The sequence below is a fragment of the Protopterus annectens genome, chromosome 9.part0 (genome assembly GCF_019279795.1).
Source record: "Protopterus annectens isolate FY-2018-M chromosome 9.part0, PAN1.0, whole genome shotgun sequence".
NCBI classification, from domain to species: Eukaryota; Metazoa; Chordata; order Ceratodontiformes; family Protopteridae; genus Protopterus; species Protopterus annectens.
Window position 1 is genome coordinate 637,302,510 of NC_056743.1, and position 17,996 is coordinate 637,320,505.

General features: G+C 38.8%; 1 protein-coding gene across 1 annotated transcript in view; it reads right to left on the reverse strand.

The window, feature by feature from the left end:
- The window catches only part of SLC44A4 (solute carrier family 44 member 4), a 1,277,084-nt gene that overhangs the window by 156,322 nt on the left and 1,102,766 nt on the right, over window positions 1–17,996 (reverse strand). Inside the window, exons 18-19 of the mRNA XM_044082136.1 lie at window positions 8,664–8,767; window positions 3,515–3,588 (exon numbers count right to left, since the gene is read on the reverse strand). Coding sequence (XP_043938071.1) covers window positions 3,515–3,588; window positions 8,664–8,767 — 178 coding nt within the window. The remainder of the gene's footprint in view (window positions 1–3,514; window positions 3,589–8,663; window positions 8,768–17,996) is intronic.

The following is a 17,996-nucleotide window of genomic DNA, read 5'->3' on the forward strand; positions in this document are numbered from 1 at the left end:
GGCCCCTGCCCTCACCCGAAGATTGTGCAGGTGAACTCCCTGTTCTAGGTCTGAAAGAACTCTGAGCTCTGCCCCTACCACGTCTAGATCCACCCCTAGACTGAGAATCATAAGAAGGATACGTCCCACCCCTTAGCAGGCCAATTCCTACTAAACTTTGGAGGCTGCACTTGCAAAAAATCTTTAACAGCCTGCATGGACTTAGCCTTGTCTTCCATTTTCTTCAAGACTGACTCCACAGGTGAACCAAACAACACATCAGACTGTAAAGGAGCATCCAAAATCCTTGTCTTAACATGGTCAGATAAATTCTGATCCCTCAGCCATGCGTGCCTGCGAAGAACTGAACCAGTGGCAGCCACTCTAGACGAGGCCTGTACAGCATCAAAACCACATTGTAAAGAATGCTTACCCACCTGCTCTGAAACATGCACCAAATCTTGTAATTCTTTACACTCAATGCCTTCCGCCAGAGCATCCACCTTAGACTTCAATTGAGAAAGGAGATAGTTTTGATATTTCAACATATAAAACTGGCAATTCAAAGCCCTCATAGCTAGGGTAGAAGATGTATAGACTTTCTTTCCCCATCTATCCAAAGCTCTGGCCTCTTTATCTGGAGGAACCGGATTCTTTACAACAGAGGCCTTGACACCCTTAGGTCCCTGACTAACAGTTTCTGGGTCCGCCCTAGGACTCTTATAAAGATATTTATGAGCCTCAGGCACCCTGTAATACCTATCCGGTTTAACAGGAGCAGGAGGCAGAGAATCAGGATTAAGTGAAGCCTCTGCAAACACATCTTCCACCACATCCAGAACAGGAGGTATAGCCAAGGGCCTATGCTGGGGTAAAAGCAAAAATTCCCTAAGCCTTTTCCTGGAATCAGAGAAGTCCTGACCTTCCCACTTAAAATGTTCCCTCATGGAATGAAGAGTCTCTGAAAAAGAAAAATCCTCTGGAGGAGAAGCAGGAGGAGTCGAATCATCTGCATCAGAATCAGAATAAGGAGAGTACTCCTGCAAGTCTTCAGCCGAAGACTCAGAAACATCGGAAGCCTGCTCAAAACTCCCCAACTCTGGCTCCACCCTAGGCCTCTTATCAGGAGGGGGCAAAGAACCTCTAATCAGAGTAATCAAATCTTCTGCCATTTTAAGCATGTGCTTCTTGGGCACATATCCTGCTGCACTAGGAGAGACCCCAACAGAAGCTAAACCTGGCCTGCCTCTGGGAGAAGCCTTGGAAACAGAAGGAGAGGGCCTAACCACCCTAGGAAGGGAGGGGAGTACAGTAACCTGTGAAGCCCCTTCAGCCTGACCTGCCTCCTGAGAGGCCACATCCTGCAATATCAAAGTCTCCCCCTGGGACTCCAGAGAAGCCGCTGTCGGAACCACCGGTTCCACTGACGCCTCTAAAGAACCGACGTCCGGAACGGACGACTCTTCTTGCCTGGGTTTAACCGCTTTGTCTTTGCGCTTCTTCGAAGAAGCGGGTGCCGGAGAATCCGACGGCATATTATAATTGCACCGCTTCCCAAAGACCAGCCTAGCACAATCTAACCTTCGCTTAATAGTGCGCTTATTGAATCTAGCACAAAAGCGACACCCAACAACGTCGTGCTCAGGCCCCAAACAAGGAATACACAAAGAATGATAATCCCTATGCGGTATCTGTTTCCCACAAGAAATACAGTTATTCACTTTTTCTGACATCCGGTAAAACACTGAGGCAAGAAAAAACCAAAATATTCCCCAACGGGGTACTTAGCCAACTTTGATTCGGTCTGAAACTCCGAACTCGAAAAATTTCAGAACGCCGAACGGCACTTGCCATGCTGCTTCTGCATCGGACCATGCGGCAAAAAAGACTGAGGATATGACGTCGGTCATGCGCTTTTGTACCCTGACGTTCTGATGTCAGTTCTAAGCGCCTTGACCGACGTCAGCCTTATACTTTGGTATTCGGGCCGACCGAGGACAGCGGACTACCCATATGTAAGGACTGCAGCAATGTGAGATGAAGAACATCCTAAGCACTAAGGATCAGAAATGCAGTTTCACAACTTTTTTACTCTCAAAGATATATAAAAGCTTGTACAACTATTAAAGTTTGTGATTTTTATTATCAGTGGCCTCAAATTTGAAAACAAATGTTCAGTAATATTTCATTAAATGATCACTTTTATTGAACACCAAAAATTAAAAGCAAAGAATACAAAAGTTGAATTTGCATCTTTTTTTTCTGCAGTGAATGTATTGCATTTACTGCCAGTGCTGTAATTCTGCTTACCTTTTTAATGGAACATAATGAGTTCTTAAAGGGTATTAAGATTCTTGCATTTCTTGAGAATTTATGGAAGCATTCATATTCACAAAGGGATAGTCGTGTCTATGTAAAACAGCTCAGTCTCATAGTAATCCAGATACACTGCTTTCTTTTAACTGCACCCTTGCTCTTTAGTGCATTACAAATGCTTGCATGCCAGTAGCTTGTAGAACACTTGCTTGCTTCCACTTACTTTAATTGGCAAGTGCCCTTAGTCCTACTAACTCAGTCCTAGTGAATTACCTAATCCCTCCCACCACCTAACCCACTGAACTACATAGCCCAACACTAACACAAACTCTCACCTGGCCCTTAATCAAAACGAGAGCACTTCCCTCCCTAATCATCCCCTAACCCTAACACTCATGTCCTTCTCCCTAGACCTAAAATTCCCACCACCCTAAACTTAAATCCCGCTCTTGATTACTGCCAAAAATCCTAACCTGCACATCTATGTCCTCCCTTCTCACAACTCCTGCACTAACCTTGTTCGAATTTGGCTGCTGTGTTTGGGTGAGATTCTGTAACACCACTCCCTCCCCAGAGGTGCCATACCTTACCCGAGCACACAGTCGAGTTTAAGCATGAGTAGATGGTCATGCCACCTACAAGACTCAAGTCCATGAGCTGTCAGACAGAGGTATTCAAGAACCTGGGACTTGGGTGCTTATAGTAGATTTTTGCTCTAACCTGTACTGAAACCCTGCTCTGAACATCAGCACTGTCATATTTTTATTTTTTCCAGAAAAGCTAATGTTTTTCTCCCACTTGTCTCTACATAAACCTATGCGTCTTCTTAACTAAAAGTTACTGTGATGGTTTGCACATTCCTAACACCAATCTATGAAGACAAGTTTTGCTGGCATGCTACAAGTAGCTATCACAGGCAATCTGATGGGTAATTCTCTGAAACATTTACCATCACTGCAAACCATTACTGCTATTTAGAGCGTTCACCACAGAAGCATTAGGTAAACCCTCAAAGAAAGAACAGTGGGTTGACTGGTAAAACCAGTGTGTTAGTAAGATAAAATAGTAAATTCTAAGAATGTAGCATAGTGGAAGTGAAATAAAAATAACACATGATTAAGATAAATATGTAATAATTAAAATGAAAGAATCTACTGTTCTATGGGGAGCACTAAGGAAATTACAGAAGTAGAAGTGACAAAAAATATAACAGACTTACCTGACAATATTTCTCATCAGTAGTTTGAAAGCATTCATGGCAGAAACGCAGAAGTTTTTACCATATATTGCAATCTGAAAAGGAGATTATTATGCATGTTACACACATGGTACCTAGATATAAGGTGCATGTATAACACATTTCTTGACTCATTTTGTGAAAATAACAACATGTTTAGTAGAAACATCAATTAACCACAACACTGAGGATAGCTGTGGAAAAGTTATAATGAACTAAGGAAAATGTTGCTAATTTTCAAAACAGAAAATTTGAAGAGGTAAACTAAACTGCCCTAGATTAAGAAAAATGCCAGAGATCTTTACAAAATAAAATGCAAAAGAAAACTTACATGAGAAAGAATGTAAACTGTATAACACGCATCATTACTTTCAGAGGAAGTGCAGCAAAGGGGTTAATAAAAACAGTTTTCAGATTTGCACACATTTGCAGAGCTCAGTGCACTTTAAAATGTTACTTCCTGTCAAAGGATATGTTACCTCATGTAGACTGTGTTTTTTTTCTAAAGCTAAAGCAGGATATCTGCACCTAAGTGTCACAGACTCTGTATGTGAGGGCAGGTTAATCTAATGGACAATGCCAACTAAATGGTTTCTACTGCTGCATTATTTTTGTGACCTCCATACTGAAATTTGTCCACACTCAAAGAGCATTTTTTAAAAATTCAGTTAGTCTGTGCTTGCCTTCTAGTGTGTGTGCAAAGAGCTACACTGCTGAGACAAAGCTCAAACTGAAAAAATATTGAGCATGAGTTCTCTGCAACTATTTGGACATTCAGGTGAGTGGTAGATAAAATACAGTAGATCAACACTAGCAGTTTTTTTCTTTATATTGGTCTGTTCAATGCTTTTACTTTATATTTTTTGTTCAACCTTGTACCAACTTGTATATTTAATTTTCTACTGTATTGCCTAATGTTATTATTTCATTTAGATAATTCCATTTAAAAAATATATTGTGATTTATTAATATGCTTAAGGGTATTTATCAGGATAACTGACATATCAGCTGTTAACATCCACCTTTTGAAGACTGACTGCTTGCAGCTACTGCTACCATAAAAATGCTGATGTGCCAGACTGGTCTGACTAGTGACAGTATGTTACAGTGAAGACAGTGAAGATGCAGTAATAGAGATAATGCTTGTGGCATGTGAGCATGCACACTCATGTATGCGCTGTTGGTTATAATTCTGCTCCAAAGCTAGTCAGACTAAAGCAAATTTGAGTGTGGTGGTAGTTAGCTTTTATCCAAAACAGTAGTGACTGTACATTTTTAAGATCAGTAGCCCTTTGCACAACTAGTAACTCAGTGGTTCAGAATGTGAAATCATAGCTCCTGAACATCACGACTGGAGCCATCAGGTAGGACCATATATCCATTAGTCACATATTATTTAGTTTGCTACAATGTTGGTATTGTACACTGGATCTGAATGGCCTGCAAGACAGTTCTGTCACAAGAAGGTAAATACACAAAGCTATATATTGCACAGCAGTTTTCTTCAGAGAGCGAAAGCTAGGAAAGTGACAAGGAGAGATAAGAAAAAGCAAAGCAGCAGAAAGAACTGGTAACCCTTAATCAAAGGCCCATAGGTTATCTGGAACCCTGTGCAGATTCCTGAACTGGTGCCACACTCATTTCAACTTTAAGTTAATGAGCAAAAAAAAAAAAGTTCCTAGGAGACCGCTTATTATAAACATAGCAAACAGGTTGCTATAGTTAAAATACCTCACAAGAGGTGCTTCAGCACGAACTACAGTATCAGTATTCATTTCTATTCCACTATGTCAACATCAGCATCTGCAGATCATACTCCCTAACACTTTATGTACAGAGCAGCTGTCTCTTTCACCACGCCCTAGCTATACCTCTTTTTTTCCTCAGTATCTGCAGGGGGGGATACTCAGACAGCTTTAATCAGATATTTGGACGGGAGTATAACCAGCACTAAATTGACAATAAATGAACAAGTCTTTTATCGCCACTGCTCACACATAATATAACTGCACTGATTAACTGGAAGTAAAATGTTTACTTTTTGAATGCTTTATGCTTAATTCTGAAGTTTATATTGAAAACACAATGCCAGTGATTTCATTACACAATTAAGCTCTTACTTTAATAGATGTGTAAGTTGATGTGAAGTTACTACTTCTGAAATGTTGAAAGATAAAGGAACAATCACTGAGCACTTTGCCTGAGGATATGAGAATCTAGTTAACAGATCAGAAGAGAGACAATCCTGAGAAAACGGGAAAAATTATGATTTCTTTCTAGCCATCAGGGCACAACTACATAAAATGTTGGTTCCCAGCACTACATATGGATACAAGGGAACCCATGAAGAGAGTAACAGGTTCAACAGGCAAGAGGGATACCACTGGTTCTAGCATACGCCAGCAGATTGGGGTTAAATACTTCCAGTGTAGCCATGTTAGACATGTAAGAGACAAATGTTCACAGAGACATTTTGGAGGGCAGTTAACAGAAGTAATGTAGTAGTCATGTTTTGTCTTGAAACTGCAACTGCCCCAGATTAACACAAGGGTCTGTACCCTACACCTTTTCATAAGGAAAATAAACCATTGATAGGAGGGATACAGCTTTTTTTAATATCTTGATTTAATACTTTCTTTTGTTTTATGAGAGTGTGATGTCCTACCATACAGTAAACAGCAGCATCTTACAAAATTAATAATTTGGAAGTTGCCAGACAGAAACATTACTTGTTAGGCAATCCAATCTACTTAAGGTCATGGAGGGACACCTTTTCAGTTTCCAATATATACTGCATTCTAGGTTAGAAAACCTGTGTGCTTCCATATATATGCCTTACTTTTGTCAATTGCCTTTTTTTATCAGATTGTAAAACTGTTGACTAATTTGCTCAATATCACAATTTGTCAAAAAATTAAATGTTTTTCTGTAGTTAGCGTGATCATTTCACTAGTGGGATTTTGGAAAGCCTTGCTTTTTCCCACTGTTGTGAGATCTCAGAGTTGGTATATATGAGAAGCGTGGAGGGGAAACGGCAGCAGTAGCATGCTCCTCCTTCCAAAAAAAAAAGCTTTATATGATTTTTTTTTAAGGTTTTACTTTTTTAGAGTTAACCTCTGTTTTTGAACATTTTTTTACTGTCAGTCACTTTGCTATTGACAGTGTGAGTGTCAGCAAATGTTTTTCTGAGATTTAAAAATAGATCCATATACACAGTATACATATGCATGGATACTCTGAGTTAGGGACAGTTAATTGCAACATCATTCAACAAGGTGTATTCAATTTAATTTACTAGAAAAATTAAACTATAACAACTCTCCTTCGATCCAAAACTTGCTTTTCAGAATTTTGCTTGCAGTATTATAACATTCAGTATACCACAATTCAATAAGTTATGTACAGATATCCAAATATTTTTATATATGTGCATAAGCTATAACAGACTGAAGTCATTTGAAATTGTTCAACTTTTCCAGTCTTACAATTTTTATTAAAAAGAAAGGATTACCTTTTCAAGTTTTTTTCAGCTGTCCTATTTAATAGCCGCATGATGCAGCACTGTATTCAACACAATGGATTGCGTCAATGAGGTATAATGCAGTATAATCTGCCTAAAGTGACTAGACATGCTCGTTAGAATTAGATGGACTACTGAATGCTTTTTCTGACTTTGGTAGACTTATAATGGTCAAAGTTTAAGCTAACTACTGTCTGGCTGGACTACTCCAACTTCAGTTTCTGATATTAATCTGTGTTGCTGTTTCACATTTTTGTGACCATTAAAAGTTTGCCTTTTCTTCCCTATTGTCCAGCAGCCATCATTATTGCAGAACACACACACAAATACAAGTACACATATCTATACGGTTCCCATTCAGAAGCCTGAAACATCATAAGCCTGAAAATCAAAATCCTGAAACCAAAAGCCTGAAAATTCAGAATCCTGAAAACTCAAAATCCTGAAAGCCCAAAATCCTGAAAGACCAAAATCCTGAAACTCAAAATCCTGAAAACACAAATAATGCTAATATGTCACTATAAAGACACTAATATCTACCAACTGACCCTGACCCTAACCCTAACCCTAAGGTCCGTCACTATCGCACACTCACCTGACCCGCCCTAAACCTAACTCACTTAAACCGCCTAACCCCAATATTTGTCACTATTGCATACATGCCTAACCTGCGCCCTAACCCTAACTCACTTAAACCGCCCCTAACCCTAAAATAAAACCAACCGCACACTTACCTGACCCCAACGCATGACCTAACACCACAGGGCTAACAATAGCAAAGCCACAATGACATCAGTATGTCTATTTTGTGTTTTCAGGATTTTGAGTTTCAGGATTTTGGTCTTTCAGGATTTTGGGCTTTCAGGATTTTGAGTTTTCAGGATTCTGAATTTTCAGGCTTTTGGTTTCAGGATTTTGATTTTCAGGCTTATGATGTTTCAAGCTTCTGAATGGGAACCATCTATACACAATGCACAGATAATACATTAAATTACATTGCACTGTGCTTATTCACTGGAATGTAAATACACAGTTTTTTTATGTCATTAGTCCAAACTGTTCAGTTATTGCTTACATTTCTGTATTTTGCTTGTGAAATGTTTTGTATTTCACCCTGGATGAGCCTGAAATTGGTCACTATCGATCAGTGCACTACCCCAGTAAACAAATATGAATGAATAAATAAATAAATACTTAGCAAGCCTATAAATTTAAAAGCAATTTGAGATAAACTCCAGCATCCAAGGATTGCTTCTCTCATTTTCATGCCACCCTAATTTTAACACGTGGATTCTTCAGGACTACTTTCACTTTTGTATATTTTTCCACAGACTACTGAAAAAATGACAAGGCTTACATACTTTGCCGTACTAATCATTTGAGATGCTCATTATTTAAATATATATATAAATCATCAAGGATGTTAACAGAACTGCAAAGAAATGGAAAATACATTTCTGTAATTTATATATTGTAAAATAAAAACTTATTTTTAGTATCATGAACAACAGTGAAACTGACAGACAGCATATTCTATCTGCAGGAACTTTATATTCAGCTAATGGCAAACATGCAAACATACTGTATTTGAAACAGATGAACAAATATTACCATGATGTAGGCATTTCGATTAAGGAATTTGATAAATTTTTCTAAGCACCAGAAGCAGCATTTAAGACAACACAGGAGGAACTTGGTGCATGGATTTTGAGCATCTACAAAATAAGAGAGACAGAGAGTTTAATAATGATCCTGAGATGGACAAACAAGTGTCTGTTCTTACTTGACTTTACCATTTGTGTTTTACATGTCCTGTCATGACCTTGCCCAGATTAAGTACTGAACTAGACCAGTCATATACATCAGAATTACAACTGTAACAGGGGTCAGTGCAGCCCATTACAAACTCAAAATCCAAAGCCTACCGAGTGTGACCCTAACTGTAAATTATATCCCTATATGTCAAATAAGTCTGGTATAGTCGAGTTCCTCAAGCCCAGCCTAATGATACCCTATAATTCTCAGTGTCCATCTGTATGAGCTTGCTCAGTGTCATTTCTCAAATCCAGATGATAAAACACAACTACCTCATGACTTATCTACAGGGGCTTAAAGAGGTGCTGGAGACATTTTCAGTTCATTTCTGTCATCTGTGGTACAAATAACAGTAAAAGCATTTTTCAAATAAAATATGTGTATAACTAAACATTGTTGTACCTCAAGGCTGGCTGAGATCTGCATGTACGATCTGAATGGGAGCAGCTAACTAGCATGTATATAGTAACACTGGGTTAGAATGAACCATGTACAAGCATCTATAAGAGCATTAAAAGGTACAAACAAAAATAAAATTAAGAAAAACAAAAGGCAGCAGGAACAACAGCAGTGTATACCAAACAAAAATGTAGATCAAAAACTCCAAAAACCAGGAGAAAACCAGGTATTTAGTGTAAAATTATTTAATTCAATATTTGTCAAAGGCGACTTCATCAGAAATACCTTTGACGAATAGTGAATTAAATCATTCTACGCTAAAGACCTGGTTTTCTCCTGATTTTTGGTGTTTTTGATCTACAAAAATAAGATAATACTTTTGCAATAAAAGACAAAAAATAATGTTAGAATAACATCCAATTGATTATTAATTAATTTTATCTGAAAAGCAAAGAAAGGATTTAGATAAACTGCATATAAAAGTTACCTTCACTTGAAATCATGCATTTTCCTCAGACTGAAGCAGCAGCAACGGCTGTGTAATATGTCTTGGGTCTTTTACAGCTTATTTTATAAGAATCCTTATTGTTAACTGTACGCATTTTATCTGACAAAGTTTGTCTTCTTGTCAAACAACATGTAAAGCAGTGTATAGTTCAGGCTGCACGTAATGCATTCTGCATATTTATTTATTTGAATTTGTTTAAAAGGGTAGAGCACTGATCAAATCTGACCAATTTCAGTCTCAGTCCAGGGATATTTTCATGTAAAACACAAACAATATATAAATTAATATAGTCTCTGCAGTGCATACAATTACTCTTTTTAATGTTGTGTTAAGCAGCATCAAATTCATTAAAAGGAAAACATTAACTGAAATACAACTAGCAGTCAGGCTAAGATATTTCAATAAAAACTAAAAATACATTCATTATCTTTACACAAATATTTACACATAATTATTATAGTTCATACATTTGCCTATAGATTCCGTCTTTTCTTATTTTGATTTTACTGCTTGCCTAACATGCAAATGCACAGATGAAAGATCACAAAATGAAAGTTATGTAGCCACCATAATGACAGATCTGTATTGCCCTATTTTCATCTGGTTCAACAGATGGGTCTTGGATCCAGTCTCGGCACTTCCAAATGTGTGGATCCAGGGTTCTGACTCCTCCTCTACCCATAATCCTTATCTGCTTCTCCTTGAATACCTCATATTAAGTTTGCCCACTAACCTATATGATATGTATTGAAAACTATGTGTGTACTTAGCCTAGCATAAAGGCATTTAATATAGGAGGAAGAGGCAACCAGCTGAGGTTGATGTCTGCAAGACTCCTAGAGTACCACCCATTCTTTGAAGTACAACAGGTGACAATTTGGAAGGGGGAAGGGTGCTGAACCAGATTAAAATAGGACAACATAGATCTATTGTTATGGTGAGTACATTAACTTTCATCTCCAGTGTTGTCTTTTTTCATCTGATTCAACAGATGGGACAGATTCCCTAGCTTCCCCTTTCCTGGGAGGCATCAAGAAAGGACATTCCTGAGCACATCTGAGCCAAAAGAGGTGCGTGATCTGGATTGTACATCCAGTGTATGATGAGACACAAAGCTGTGAACAACTGACCATATTGCAGCTGCATAAATCTCATCAATGTGAAGATTTTGTTGAAAGACTCTGGAAGTTGCCACTGATCTTGCTGAATTAGCAGTTTTTTGTTTGTTTTTTTTTTTTTTAGATAATGGTAAATCCAGCTTGCTATGAAACAAATAAAATGAAGTCAGAAATCCATCTAGAAAAGGGTGACCTTGAAAACATCACAACCCAATCTGACTTTGGAAAAGGCAATAAACAACTCAATAAACAATGAAGTCTTTTGTCCTGTGGAAATAAAATCTATGTTATATATGTACATCAACCAAATGTAGTGTATATTCTCCTTTGTTAGAAAACTTTGGTAAGAAAAGCGAAAGATTTATGGACTGACAGATGTTAGATTCAGATGCCACCTTAGGAATAAAGAAAATATTCAGGTTTATACTCTTATGGAATATCAAATAAGGAGGTTTGCAAGAAAAAGCCTGTAATTCTGAGATTCTCTTGGTTGAAGTAACTGCCACTAAGAAGATTGTTTTCCATGTTAATTATTTATGGTCTGCGGAGACTGGTGGCTCAAAAGGGAATTGCATAAGAGCCTGCAACATTCCTGTAATGTCGGAAGGTGGAACTAGATCTCTGATAGGAGGTGTGAGAAAAAAAGTTCCTTTGAGGAAATCTTTAGAAACATTCAGCAAGGCTATGGGTATCTGATTATGGCCAGTGTGAAAAACTGAAATTGCTACTAACTGGACTTTTATGGTGGAGTAACTAGAACCTTTATGAAACAATTCTGAAAAAAATTAAAATGGAAGGGAGAGGGGCAGAGAAAGGATCCAATCATTTTTCTAAAGCCCAAAATAAAAATATTTTCCATTTACTTTGGTAAACCTTCCAGTTGCTAGATTTTTGAGAGACGGTCAGAATGTGAACTACTCCTTCAGAAAACCTGGCATCTCTGGCCATTGTTAAAATTTTACTAAACAAGCAGTCAGATTCAGGGTGTCTAGATCTGGGAGAGTATAAACATATAGTGAGATAGGAGATCTAGGCGGTGAGCCTGTGTTTAGGGAGAACATGAGAAATGAGGTGGAAGAAATGGGAACCAAACCTGTCCAGACCAATAAGAAACAATAAGGATTACTTTTGCCTTGAACCTCTTGGCTTTCTGAATGAACTTTGAGATCAACAAAAATGGGGGGAGGGGCATATTGTGAGACCAGAGTGGCCCTCAGTGACTGACCCTGAGGAGGGATGAGGGCCATACCTCTCAACCTGGAAACATCAAAAATCTGGACAAAGGTCCATGAAAAATAGGTACAGATCTGTATTCTGATTAACATAAAATTTGCATACATAATTATGTAACCCCACCCACTCCAATGGAATTGTGCGATACTGACTTTCAAACACAAACTGAAAAACAGACAATCAAAATATGGCCCCAGACAGAGTCCCCCTGAAGCCATTCCAATGTCCCATTACTTGGCTATTTTGCCCCATTTGCCATAAACACTGTAATGTGAATACTGCTTTACTTCTACAATGATTATTTGGATATCACTTAAAACTTTTATTTTTACATTTTATAGCACAGATACTGATAGACATCTGCTAAACAAAGCAATACAGTCTCACAGTGAAAACAGACTTAGCACTGAAGCTTCTCTCTCCTTGAAACTCATATTCATTGAAACAGCATTGAAATCCACATTCAAAGAAAATGCATCTGGTCAGTGCCAGATAAAGATTACATCTGGGTTGTTTTCAAATCATAGGCCCCTTGCACATGAAACTTACATGTTTTCTTTGATACACCTTCTCGACTGTATTAAACTATATTCCTTGTATAATACAGCACACTTGTTAGAGTGCATTTTAAATGTATTGTTTTTAACATTTTTCCAGCAAGCAATAAAACAAAATGCATGAACCAATAATGACAAAACTGCTCAATTCAGAATAAAAGTCTACTTAAACTTCTACAATCCACCAGTATCAGTAAATATGCACAATCACTGCAGAAGTAAAAGTCATCTAAATAATTCCATATTATTAAGAGATCTGCAACTAATGAAGAGGTTGTCGCTAGCAAACAACTTTATATTTTATTGTTTCGTCCACAAATAAAGTGCCTGTTGCTCTTGAGGGATAAATTGCTTGTTACATTCAAAATAAGCTAATACTGCAAAAGGGAATTGATGGCAAACTGAACAGGTTCATAGTTACTAGGTATCTCTGCTAAAGAGGACATTCTCAGGACTGCAGCAGCCACCCAGTTTAAAAGTACAACACAATACAGTATCAGCAATCCATCTACGAACTGTGGGAGTAGAACCCACAGCCTTCTGCATCAAAAGCAAGCATTCTACCCATTGTGCTACTAACACAAACAGACTTTGCATAAGCAGCACTAAACTTCTCTCTCCCTGAGGAACTATGCAGCACAATTAAGATTAAGAAATCAGGAAAAAGCATTTATTGGGGTGGGGGTGTGGGGGGGGGACAAAGGTTCATAACCAGGGAGACATTTTAAATATTGCTTGCACAATCTTAGAAAAGTTGCTACTTGCTAGAATAAAATGTTTTGTGTTACCATGTGTTTCCTGAAAGATAGCCATTTAAGTTTCTGTCTTCCTATCATTAGTGAATTCAGTTCTCATTCTCACTAATTTGCTAGAAAACCACAAATTTTAACAGGAACAGGCCAAAAAGCTAGTGTGGTTATGGAAATCAGGCTCCAGCTCACATCCTTTACAATGAAAATGCAACGGCCAACTTTCCAGGCTCCAGCTCACACCCCTTTCCAAATGGCCAGCTCAGCAGCATAAAGAAATGTGGAGAAGACTGAAACAGCAACTAACTTGCACACAATGCACAGTTAAACTGAAAGCAGATAAAACTGTAAAGGCAAACTTTCCTGAGCTTGCACAGTTAAAGTGAAAGCCCTCCAGCTTGGGAACCTGCACAGTTAAGCAGAAATGGCAGAACTTGTAGAGATTAACTGAAAGCAGATAATGGCAGAACTTGCAGAGAAATGGACCAACAGCAAACTTCCCAGCTCAGCAGCCTTTAAAATAAAGAAATACAGCTGCTACAGACTTACAAATTCAATCCGGAGCACAGTTAAGTAGAAACGGCACACAAAGTTATGCAGAGGCACACAATGCACAGTTAAACTGAAAGCTTTCCAGCTCGGAAACCTGCACAGTTAAGCAGAAATGGCAGAACTTGCACAGATAAACTGAAATGGTACACACACCCACACTTCCCCCTACTTAATGAGCAGATACATTACCAACTGAAATGGCGAAAAAAACTTGCACACTTGCCTAGCAGTAAAAGAAACATATGAGCAGATAAACTGAAATGGACTTAAATAAATTACACTGTTAGTTAAGTTTTCTTTCTTACTTGGAGGCTGGGCAGACTAAAATGTATGTACATCTGCCGGCTGCCGCCACTGCTTTTTATATTTCCTATTTCCCTCCAGTCCAACAGGCAGTAGCTGATGTCATCACGCACACGCCTGTAGGCTGGTGATTCGTGGCAACATCAGCCATAAATTTAAAGTGGTAAACTGCTAATACAAAAAAAAAAAAAAGACCAGGAAATTCAGAAATTAAGGGGGCCACAAGGAAATTCTTGGCACCCCAATACTTTGCCCTCAAAACCGGTAAATACCAATGAATTTGGTATGGTTGAGAGGTCTGATGAGGGCAAAGTAACTACTGCACTTGATGAGGTAAAATGAGAACAGATCACAGCAAGGTTGGCCCCACTTACTGATTGAGGGACCAATCATGAGGCAGAAGAATATTCCTGCTTAGCTTGTCTGCTAGCACTTTGGAAGTCCAGGGGATGTGCACTGCTACAAGAAAACAATAGGAAGACATTGCCCACTGCCAAACCCTCATGGCTTCCTGACATAGAGGATAGGCTCTGGTTCCACCCTGTTTGTTGTTGTACCAAACTACTGACATATTGTCCGTCTGAATGGAGATCCCACCATATCTGGCACAGAGGCTTGAAATGTCTGCAGTGCTAATAGACTGCAACCATCTCCAGAATGTTGATGTGAAGGTTGGCCTGAGGTACCTTGAACAGTCTTCCCTTCATAATACCACCCCCACCCTAAAAGGGAAGAGTTAGTGGTGACCACAGACGTCGGAGGAGAAAGCCAAAATGGATGACCCATGAATAATGCTGGGGAAGATGCACACCACCTGACAGGAGTTCTGCATAGTGGAGTTAGTCTGATTGGTGTGCTCAGTGGATGATGTAACTGTGACCATTGAACTGATAGAGTCCACTGAAGGACTCTTATGTGGAAATGAGAGAAGGGAACCAGAATGTTCGTTAATGCCATAAGACTTCGTAATTTTAGATTCAACCTTGCTGGTGGAGAGGAATGTGATAATACCTGATTTTCTACTTTTTGAAGAGAATGAATCCTGGAATATGGTAAGGCAGATATTTGGTTTCATGTGGCTAGGTGGCATCTTATGAATTCTAGTGAGTGACTGGGATTTAATTACCTTTTTAGAATGCTGACTGTTACACCCAATCTGTGAAGTAACTGGAGTAAAGTGCCCCTCCTCTGGATGAGTAGATTCTTGGTCGAAGCGATTTGGAGCCAGCTGTCCATTTACAGAAAAATCTAGAATCCTTGCAGCCTGAGATAGGCTGTGACTACTGCCATGCATTTGGTGAACATCCGGGGAGCTGTGGTGAGACCAAAGGGCAGAGCTCTGAATTAATAATGACTAGCACTCCTTGATTGTTTGTTTATCTTTACATGATAAGCATCCTGGAGATCTACTGAGCACATCCAGTTGTACTTCCTGAGTAGCGGTAGGATGGACTGAACTGTGACAATCCAGAATTTTGTCTGCTTCACAAACTGAATTAAATAACTGGGATCCAAAAATGGCCTTAGGTCCCCTGTACTTTCTGAAACTAAAAAGAACCTGGAGTAGACTCCAGATCCTATCTAATCTGCTGGGACTTATTGGATGCATTGTTTTTCTAGCAACTTTTTTGACTTCTGCTTTAGTAGATTCCATTTGTTAGGGTGGCATCAGAAAAATGTTTTTCTTGGTTTGGGGAGTAAAGGAAGAGAATTATGTATCCTGGGCAATTATCCGCACCACCCATGAGTCTGTAGTGATTGACTCCCAGTTTTGATGGTGCAAGGATAAGCGTCCACTGACTGCCGCCACACTGCATCAGTTGGTCAACCTTTCAAGAGTACAGGAAGGATTTCTTAGAAAAGGACCCATGAAATCCTTGATTTTGTGACAACTTCTACCCATAGGGTAAAGTCCATTGAAACAGTGCCCATCTCCCCATGAGAGGGTTTGTCAGCAGAAGCACCTTGGTTAAAACCCTGAGATTGTAGGAATCATATCTTCTTTCCTCCCTGCTAATTCCTTGTAAAGGTCCCTTGAGGAGTGGATAAGTGGATTCCCATGGCATGCAGTGTCTTACAAACCTGTTCACTTGTGATTAGTGCATCCATAACCTTCTGTCCAAAAAGAGGGGAACTATCAAAAGGGGTACTAAGGAAGGACATCTTGAAGCCTTCTGCAAAAATCACACAAATGCATCCAGACGTGACAGCGAATGGCAATGCTGGTGCCTGCCACTCTGCCTATTCTATCAGCTGCATTTGACAGCAGACACACAGAGACATTGTAAATATAACTGAGGGAAGACAGCAGGGATTCCACATTCTTCTGGATATTAGCTGGCAAATAACTCCGAGAGAGAATTGGTGAGCTCCTTGGTCAGTTCTCTGTGGAAGTGTGCGACATGAACCAGGTAGTACAGAGCTCTATGGGGAAAAGCTGTTGAAGCATAAGTCCATTTTCCAAATCTGTCCAGTACCTTAGATTCCCAGTTAAGGGGATGAACAGATGTACACTCTTCACAGACTTCTTTTTAATGGGGTATTTTGTGATCACACTTGGAACACTTTTTAAAGCTTTTATCTGAAATGACTTGCACAAAAAACAGAACTCCTCAATACCACAATACTCTAAGGAACAGACAAGATAAAACTAAATGTTACAAAGAAAGTTTTTTTTAACCAAACAATACAATAATACAAGGATTGAACCCAAAAGGGCCTAATCGCCAAGGCATAAAAATTCAACTATTAAAAAAAAAAAAAAAAAAAAGTTTAGCTATAGGGTAGAGAAATATACAGAAAGTTATGCTAATACTGAATATACAGAAAAAAGAAGTAATTTTGCTGAATTGTCGATGAAAAGTGGAGATCAGAGCCCCTTGAATCTCACAACCATTCAGTTCATGCAGCAAACAAGATCTGAGGTATTCAAGGAGAAGCAGAGATGAATTATGGGGGGGGAGTAGTCACAGCCCTGGATCCATGTTTGGAAGTGCTGAGACCAGATCTGAATTGGTTCAGAGTTGTTGAATCAGTTGACAAAGGACAACATTAGACACATGCTAACTGACAACTCCATTATACATTTTAAAAAGATAATATATGTTGGTACATGTATGTGTTGCGGGTGTGTAGGCATTTGCTGCATTCATACTTTTTTTCATACTGTGCAGGGTTGCAGTTTCTGGGAAGCTAGCACTACTGGTTAAAGCTACAGTTTTTACAGGTTTTCACTTCTGCAGTTTGTTATATACTGTGCAGAGCTTCTCGCCATTGCTGCTTTCATTCTAAGGCTGCTGAGAACTAAGGAAATGGTATTTTGACTCCTTTTACATCAGAAAAGCAAGAAAGAACATTTGATCAACTGCACCTAAGTTATCTTACTGTTCATTACTGTGAATGGGATTTTCTTGTCATTCATTGCTGCTTTTTTCCATTTTTCTTTTCACTTACAGTCATCTTTTATAGTGTTTTAAAGTTGTTTTGGGTTATCATATGCTGCATTTTGCTGTTCTTTCACCATAAGTTAAAACAGCTGCAACTAGTTTTGTTCAGGTGTGTAGGTCATCTTAGATGTACTGTATTTTATTCTGGTGGCAGGATAGTAATTGCTGCAGCTTTTGGGAAGCTAGCACTAGTGGTAACAGAGTTTGTAAAGGGAAGATCCTGAGTAACGAATCCAGTGAGCTTCTTCAAAATGTCAACACAAG